Consider the following 8,936-nt stretch of genomic DNA (forward strand, 5'->3'; position numbering starts at 1 on the left):
AGTTCATGACAGTGTAGAATTATTGAAGTTGTATATAATTGTATCTGAGCCATATACTCATAATGATCTTCTCAATAATTAATGGCTAGAGTACTATTTCAAGAAATTAAATTTTCGAAAACCAAACAAATTGCATTTTTTTGGCATTATTATTATTATTATTATAATATTATTTTTTTATTGATATTATTTTTATTATTATTATTTCAACAACCCAAAAAAAAGCATTAAATACTACATGCCCCTTCCATAAATGCCTACCGTGTGGACAGGTACAAATAATTCAACATTTTCTCGAAACCTAGCACTCCTCAACCTATTCAAATCAATATTTGTCACTAAAAATGCCCGAATTTTTTATTTTTATTTTTTAAAAAAGTCATATTTCTTTAGGTATATATTAATTTCAATATAATTTTCATTATATTTAAATAATAACTTTACTATAATTGTATTTATTATTACGTTTTAAAATCTGGGATTGTCATTCAGAATTCAGTTTTTATTACACTCCACTTTTCTTTCTTTCTTTTCTTTTTTTTAAACAAAATACATACAATATGCTTTGATGACTCTTCTTGTTCCAAGCTTAACATATTTTTTTTGAAAATTACATGAACAGACGACCTCAACATATAAAAATGATTTACATATATTAATCATTTTTTACAATGCATATTATTTGAAAGTTAGTTGAAAAATTTTTGATGAAATATCATGTTGATCCTGTCATTTTAAATTAGAATAACAAGTTTGTGGGTATTCGTTGTTTTTTTATTATATAATATGTAATGAATTTAAAGAAATTATTTTCTTTTTACGATAATTAATAAAATCAAGAACATGGAACACAAATAAATCTATTATGAACGCTTGTTAATAATATATTCACATCATTTAGTGAATTAAAAAAAAACAAAAATTCAAGTATAAAGTTTATTCTATGATAAAATATATACATTATTACATCTATATTCAAACATTATTGAATTTGTTATATGTACAAATCATAAATTGGACACATCATTCCAAAAAAAACGAATGGTGGACTGCATGGCAACGCCTGCGCTACGAAGCCTACACCTCTGACTAGCTGACTTGGGAAACACAGCGAAAACGAAAACGTGATCAACGGAAAGAGAAAAAGGAAAGAGCATAATTTTTTAGCGTTGATTTCTTTAACTTTTCCTTCTTTATATTATTATTATATATACACTTATTTCAGGGTGGAGAAAAGAATCAAGATCCAAGCCAAAAGTTTTCGAAAGAAAATCAAGAAGATGACTACTTTCGCAGGGACTACGCAGAAATGTAAATCCTGCAAAAAGACTGTGTATTTGATGGATCAACTCACTGCGGATAGCAGGGTCTATCACAAGGCTTGCTTCAGATGCCACCATTGCAAGGGAACCCTCAAGGCAAGAACTTTTTTTATCTGTTTTTCTTGTTTCTGTGTTTGCTTACTTGTTTTGGTGGTGTTCGTATGGATATGCTTGATAACTGTACGTGTTTCTTGTATTGATATTTGTTATTTTGTTGCGGATACGGGTCAAAAAGTATGTACAGTTTTTCACAGATACAAATTATGTTCTCGTATTCGGGAGTAAACTGTTTGATAGGCTGATAGTTGACATATGTCATTGGATCAATTGTGAGGATCTTGATGCAGATATTGTTTTGAATGTAAACTGATCTGTTGCTATGTTTGTTTCCCAAAGAAGGAGAATTTGTGTTGTAGGACATATGATGTGGCTGATTATCAATTGCTGATGTCAGCTAGGTTGCAATCATTCGTTCTCTATATCTGATCCATGTTTCAGTGGACTTGCTTTTGAATGTGTGAGTTACTTGTAAGTTAGCAAAATAAATTCAATCGTCGTTCTACTTGTTTGAGAGTCCGTTGTGCTTGATCAACTTTCAATGCATATCCCGCTATTGATTTCCTTGTGTATTTCCTAGATGAATTATCAGAATGCTGAGAGAGTGGACTGTAACAAGATTTTGTTTTCTGTTTTTTACTTTTCAAAATCTGACTGAAAGAAGTTAATCCATTAAAAATTCCAATCTTGCGTGCTGTTTCTCAGATTTGAATACTTATTCGTTTATAGAATTAATTAAGGCATCAATGAAGTGATTATTCTGCTTACACCCTGGCTTATCTCCTTGCGAGTTCTGCCCCTCGTTGTTTGGAACTTACTGGGTTATAATCCCTAATAACCCTTATCTTGTTTCTTTTACTTACCATCCCTCATCTTGTCATTCATTCCTAATTGTATAGAGCTCGTTTTTTGTGCTCTTTGACCAAGCTACTTATTTTGCATCGCTGTTGATTGTGTGTTTTGCGGAAAAATTTAAGATTTTCTTAAATAAAAAGTGAACATTCAAAATTCGATAAAAGAAGTAAAACTGTACGTCTCTCAAGTTGTTGCAACAAAAGATTTGAAATTTAAAGTTTGACATAAGAAATAAATGTTTTCATAAAACTTAAAACATGGCGGTCCTCGGGTCTAGCCTCCCGCTCAGTCCAAGCTTGCTCCCTGCGTCGATCAAGTCTAGTGAGTCTAAAGACTCAACACGTATAAACTGGAAGTAACGAATAATACGTAATAAAACCACATGCAACTTCAAAATAGAGCTTACATACTTGAACTTGAAATGAACTGGAACATTCTTACACAACATAGACGTGCCATAACGTGAAAACTTTTCTTAAACATGCTGCATACTAGAACGTACTTGAACATACAAAATCTCATCATTTTTCGTAGAGGCATGTTTCAAAGCAAGTGACCCATAACATAATCGCCTGATCAGACTAAACCACAGTACTGGGATGACAGGGACGTATCCACTGCCACATAAATGAGATCCCCGTTCATAATTTAACGGGCTGATTGGTCCACGTTCATAATTTAACGCTTTCCGATCTCGATCTAAACCCGTTCATAATTTAACGGGCGGATTGGTCCCCGTTCATAGTTTAACACTTTCCAATCCTAAACATAATTTGGTCACAAGACATATAGCATACCTTAAAAACTTAAAATATTTTCTTGCACGTCAAACATACTTACTTGGCGTTGAGGGATTCGTTGAAGCTCGCTTTGGAGCCGCTGCTGCACAGACTAACATGATTTTAAGATAATTAACTTGCATAACTTAGACTTAGGTACTCAAGCTCACCACCAAAGTGACTAAGTAGCTTATGACATTATAGATCACTCGGGACTTGACATCGTTTAATCGTACTAACCATGGCATCAAACCCCGAGACACACTCTAAGATGACGTGTGAACATTTCCCAACAATAAAAGACACGCACTCACTATTTGAACTTGAACATGAGTGGAAACCAAACATTCTCACAGATGGGGTGGCGCTCGGGCGGTAATATGTTACCGCTCGAGCGCTAGGTCTTCTGGAGACCTGCACTCGAACAGAAAGAGTGGTGCTCGGGCGGTAAAACATTACCGCTCGGGTGCCGAGCTTACAAAAATGAAACTCTCAGCAGTGAAGGTGGTGCTCGGGCGGTAAGAAATTACCGCTCGGGCGCCGAGTGTACTGAACTCCGCGACTTGCAGATTAATACTCCTAACTAAAATAATACGATTCTTTAACCAATCCATCGAGACTCATCCTAGGACACTATGACACTGACTCGACTCCATAAAAACGTCCCAATCGTTCCCAAAGAAACGACGCACCTCACGTAATACAATAAAACCCATAACCTCAAATTTTGACACCAAAATAGTTTTTACGACTACTCATTCTCCCAAGTGCCTAACGACACGAAACGAAACGTCAATAACTATCCCAACATCATTAACAATATACCTATATGCAGCAGCGATCACCCGTCGATCCCCAACGAAGCCTGCAACAGTAAAACTTCAAGAATTCATCAATAACATACTTTTCGGAAAAACGTAGTTTGAGCAGTCCCACTAAAACGGTCATAACTCACTCAATTTTTATCCACAATTTTTGAATTTTATATCAAATCGAAGGTGTCAAAAAGTTCTACGATTTTTGTGTTGAAAGTTTTCTTGAAATCATGACCGAAAATTCGCAGTATTTAAAAAGACAGCAAAAATTGTGATTTTAGATTCAAAAACGGTTTCAAAAGTGATCTAAACATAATTGCTCAAACTTCTACACAACATTCACATGATTTTCATACAAAATACATTGCAACGCATACTATGACATGATCGACGCAGAAAGAAACAGTATATACGTGCCTTTTGATGATTAAAATACCGAAACGACGATACCGACGCGGGAACGATGCGAGGCTTGATCCGGGACGATGGTGGCTCGATTTTCTTTGAAGAAAATCAAAGAAATTTGCTGGGAAATATAAGGGAGGGACGGCTGCTGCTCTTGCGAAGGAGAACTCTAGGTTTTCTTTCTTTTAAAAAAAAGAATCTGAAAATAAGATGTGTAGAGTGTGTTGTGTGTTTTAGTGTGTGTAAAAACGTGTAAGTGTGTGTAACGTGTGTGTGTGGGTTTTTAATTAAGAGAGATTTTTGCTAAAACAACTAATTAAAATGCTAATAAAAAGTTCAACCCACATTAATTTTAAACAAACTCCTAAATCAAAATAGCACACCCAAAAATGCTAATTTTAAAAGCTTTAAACTCTTAAATCACTAAATACATAAATAAGGCTTTTAAAAAATGCTAAACTGAATAAATTATTTAAAATGCCCCATCCTTAACTTAAAAATAAAATACTCCATTAAAATTGCCCAAAATCGTCACCGGGTCTTTTCCTCAATCCTGCCTCGAATAATCGCCTGAAACATGAAACTTGAAAAACATTTTAACGTGCATAATATAACATAAGTAATTTAAAATAATGCATTTAAATAAATCATGCATGGTAAAAATCAATTAATCAAATGATTTAACAATTAAATAAATGAATGAGTTATACGTGTACAGAATTTGGGTACTACAAAAGGATATGTATATTCGGCCAATGATTGCTTTTATCTAGTCGCCTGAACTCATGCACATGGCTTGCGATTCTTGTCAATCAGAATCAACCGAGCATTGTACAGAAGACTTGATCAAACTCAGCTCACTCTGTCTTTAACATATGAGAGTAATTTATTTTCCTTTCTTTCCTCAAATTTTAGTTTCTTCACGCCTCTCTATGATAGTTTGGCGCTGTTAGTGGAATGAAATTAAGTGAAGAAAGTATGGCGAACCATCAACATTGCGTTACATGGATTGTTGGCCTCAAAGCCAGAATAGAGTATATCTTGCCACTAATATCTCTGCCTTGGCATGATTTCATTTGTAGATGCTCACATTCTATCTGTAATTTTTCTATGTACTTACTGCAGTTAAGTAATTACTGTTCCTATGAAGGAGTTCTATACTGCAAACCTCACTATGATCAACTTTTCAAGATGACTGGAAGCTTGGATAAAAGTTTCGAAGGTTCTTACATGATCAAGCCCCTTATTTCTCTTTCTTCCTTCAATAATACTCTAAACCTTAGCTTATATCTTTATCTAATCTTACCCACAGGAGGCCCAAAAACTGTAAGAGTCGATAGATCTTCAGAGCAAGGAGTTACAAAGAACAGCAAAGTTTCAAGCTTGTTTGCAGGAACTCAAGATAAATGTGTTTCTTGCAACAAGAAAGTCTACCCTCTTGAAAAGGTCCATACATAAACTATTCAAAAACTCTAGCTTTTAAACCGATACTTCTAAACGCTTTTTACGTACGACATGTATTTATAGGTAGCGGTTGATGGAAGTTCGTATCATAGGCCTTGTTTCAAGTGCAGCCACGGTGGCTGTGTGATAAGTCCATCAAATTACGTTGCACATGAACATCAGCTCTACTGTAGGCATCACCACACTCAACTTTTCAAGCATAAAGGCAACTTTAGCCGATTAACGAAACAAGAACATGTGAAAGGGGAAAATGGAACGGCTTAAGTTTATAAGCCGTTGAGAGTAAGATAGTTTATAAGCCGTTTGATGGTGGGTACTATCACAAGATGATTGTTTTTTTGGTGTAATATAAACAAGGTTGAGAGTAAGATAGTTTTGTTGAATGCTATTTTTGAAGGTTCAAAATGGGAGTTTTTTACTTAAAAAAAAGGATCAGGATCCTCTGCTGTGGAGAGAGTGCTATGGATTTTAGTCCACAACATTATTAAAAATAATTTATTTTTTAAAAAAATTAGTGTTTTTATATTTTAATTATTTTTTTGTTACAAACATGTGATTTCGAACGAACAAGAAAAAACGATTGATGCACACTTATGTGAGCATCGATAAGGTGTCACTCACCTATTGGATGTGATTAAATATAGAAAAATTGTGCATCCAATAGGTGAGTGACACCTCATCTGTGCTCACATAAGTGTGCACGTGTGCAGCATATCAAAACTATAAATATGAGATATGACAAATAATCATTGGAAATATCAAATATGAGTGAAAGAATTCAAGACAGAGTATCTCAACAGTACTTGTCAAAATTTATATAATTAACAAGAAACGCAGGTCAGATTGGTTGAAATTTTGATAAATATTCAAGCATGAATTAATTTAAATTTTATATTTTAAAAAAAAGTAGAAATCCATCTGCTTTATCATCTCCACATCATTTCTTCTAATAACTCCCTCGAAATCTGAATTTGGGTTCACAGCACTCTTCCCATATACAGCATCTCCAGATTGCTGTTGTTTCAGCTTCGCTAGTTTCTTGGCCCCTAAGACCTTCATTACCTCTGCAAACAATAATTATTTTTTTTCTTAAAAAACTTCTTAATTTTAATTTAAAATTTTTTTAACAAATATTGAAAAAAAAAAAGAAAATATAGAAAGAAAGAAAGAAACAAACCTTCAGTAGTTAGTAGTCTATAAACATGGCCAAGAACAAGAATATCAGTAGGCCTAAGGAGCTTAATATGCGTTACAAGCAGTGGGGTGTTGTTTTTTGTGCTACTCTTGTTTGCGGCGGCGGCGGAGATGGAGGTGGATGGATACAAGGTGGTGGTGAGGAGAAGTGCGACATAGTGACCGGGATTGATCTTCATAATTTCAGCAACGATGACTATAGTCGCATTATCAGTGGCTTGTCAATTTCCCATTTGCGATGATTTTGAGTGGGAAAATGAATATGTAGAAGCAATCTCACCCACCACCTTTGTTTTGGTGGAGCACGTCACGGTCACTTATATATAGCCTAGACTAGATAAAGTGAGCCTAAAACATTCCCCACACGTGTCAGTTAATATTTTCAGTCTTTTTTTTTTTTTATTAAAGATTTTAACATAAATCAATTGTTCCAAATTTACCTGTTGACAGTAGAAACTGGATATGTTAATGTGGCAAAAATGATCGGGAAAATTATGAATTTCGTCTTATAAGTTTTGCATATTTTCATTTTTTTCTTCTAAGTAGTCAAAGTAGATTATTAATATCATAAATTGATGTTTATTTTCATTTTTAGCCATTTTTATAAATAAGTTGACATGTATCATAATGTCACGTCCGCATTGTTAGAGTAGATGTCCTATAAACCAACTGTTGGCTAAGGATTTTATTGACTCAGTTGTAATAAACAATTTTTATTTTAATATAATTCATTATTTCATGGTTTTTTACTTCTTTATCTGTATACCCACGTGAACAACATAGATAAAGACCTTGATTATACTTTAATACAAATGAATCGTAATTCGATGTCGAAACTCATTTGTAAACACTGTATGATCTAAATTCGTTCCTAGTCGATTCAACCGCCTACAACATGGATAAAGGTCGTTTGAGCTCGAGACTAGCATTTGTGATGTTGTGTGCCGCGTTTAAGGGTAGGGGCATAGAGATGTCCAAACATGCAGATGGGTAGTCATACGATGATTATATCAAACAACCCTCCCTCGGACTTTCCAAATGGTTATCATTCATCGAGAGGATAAGTCTGTGGTTATGATTGTACATCATTAGTCCTTACGACCCGGGACAACACTAACTATATGCTAGGGTTGTGCTTTGACTCGTTTACCGGTTCCAGGAGAGTTATCAGGTGGCGAGATTGGGTACAGTTGTGACACATGTAGGAGCCAGTGCATTGTGGTCGGGAATTCAGCGTTCACCTACGGGTGTGGATATCCTATGTGATCTGATGAAATAATAGTTCGTGGAATCTCTGGCCAGAGTATGAGATGTACGTTGGAGAAGGAGTTCTCCAATAGTACATGCGATGCCACTATTCATATGTGTCACATAGTTATCGAATTAATATGCAACAATCGATGAACCAATGGTTGCAGATTCGATCGAGATATATGAGATGAAGGGACCGTACTATACGTTAATCATAACCGACTGGTTCTTGCAGGCACTATCAGTGATACATAGGGAATCATGGGGCGATGCTATTAGACGCTCTTACCATGATTCGATGGGTTTAATCAGAAATATGATTTCTGACATTCTAATGATAAATTGTTGATACATAGAATGAGGCAAATTAGGGTAAGCCCGAATAAATGATTATGTCCTGAATCACAAGGAGTTGTGAACCCACGGCTAGCTGTATCCCTGAACCATTGAGGGTCATTTGTTCCCGTTGAGATAATAAATTCAAGGAGTTGAATTTATATTATGCTATAGTAAATTCAAGGAGTTGAATTTATGATAATTAAATTTTGAGAAAATAAATTCAAGGAGTTGAATTTATGAGATAGTAAATTCAAGAAGTTGAATTTATGAAATTTGGAGATAATAAATTCAAGGAATTGAATTTATAAAATTTGAGGATTTAATTTATTAAACTCAAAAGTTGAGTTATATTAAATTTTGGAGGTGATAAATTAAAGGAGTTGAATTTATAATATAAATATTAAATTCAAATGTTGAATTTATAAGGGAATTAAATTAAATGTAATGGACATATG

General features: G+C 34.3%; 1 protein-coding gene across 1 annotated transcript; it reads left to right on the forward strand.

The window, feature by feature from the left end:
• Nucleotides 1–1,059: 1,059 nt before the first annotated feature.
• LOC140977528 (LIM domain-containing protein WLIM1-like) lies at nt 1,060–6,000 on the forward strand. The gene is made up of 4 exons (XM_073442272.1): nt 1,060–1,418; nt 5,359–5,455; nt 5,546–5,679; nt 5,761–6,000. The coding sequence occupies exons 1-4, from the start codon at nt 1,281–1,283 to the stop codon at nt 5,959–5,961; spliced, it is 570 nt and encodes a 189-aa protein (XP_073298373.1). The 5' UTR covers nt 1,060–1,280; the 3' UTR covers nt 5,962–6,000.
• Nucleotides 6,001–8,936: the final 2,936 nt, after the last annotated feature.

The sequence above is a fragment of the Primulina huaijiensis genome, chromosome 5, assembly GCF_012295235.1.
Source record: "Primulina huaijiensis isolate GDHJ02 chromosome 5, ASM1229523v2, whole genome shotgun sequence".
Taxonomy (NCBI): Eukaryota; Viridiplantae; Streptophyta; class Magnoliopsida; order Lamiales; family Gesneriaceae; genus Primulina; species Primulina huaijiensis.

Coding starts and splice junctions, on each gene's coding strand:
- LOC140977528 (XM_073442272.1), top strand. CDS start 1,281: ATGACTACTTTCGCAGGGACTACGCAGAAATGTAAATCCTGCAAAAAG. Junction 1,419..5,358: donor ATTGCAAGGGAACCCTCAAG/GCAAGAACTTTT, acceptor TACTTACTGCAG/TTAAGTAATTACTGTTCCTA. Junction 5,680..5,760: donor AAGTCTACCCTCTTGAAAAG/GTCCATACATAA, acceptor ATGTATTTATAG/GTAGCGGTTGATGGAAGTTC.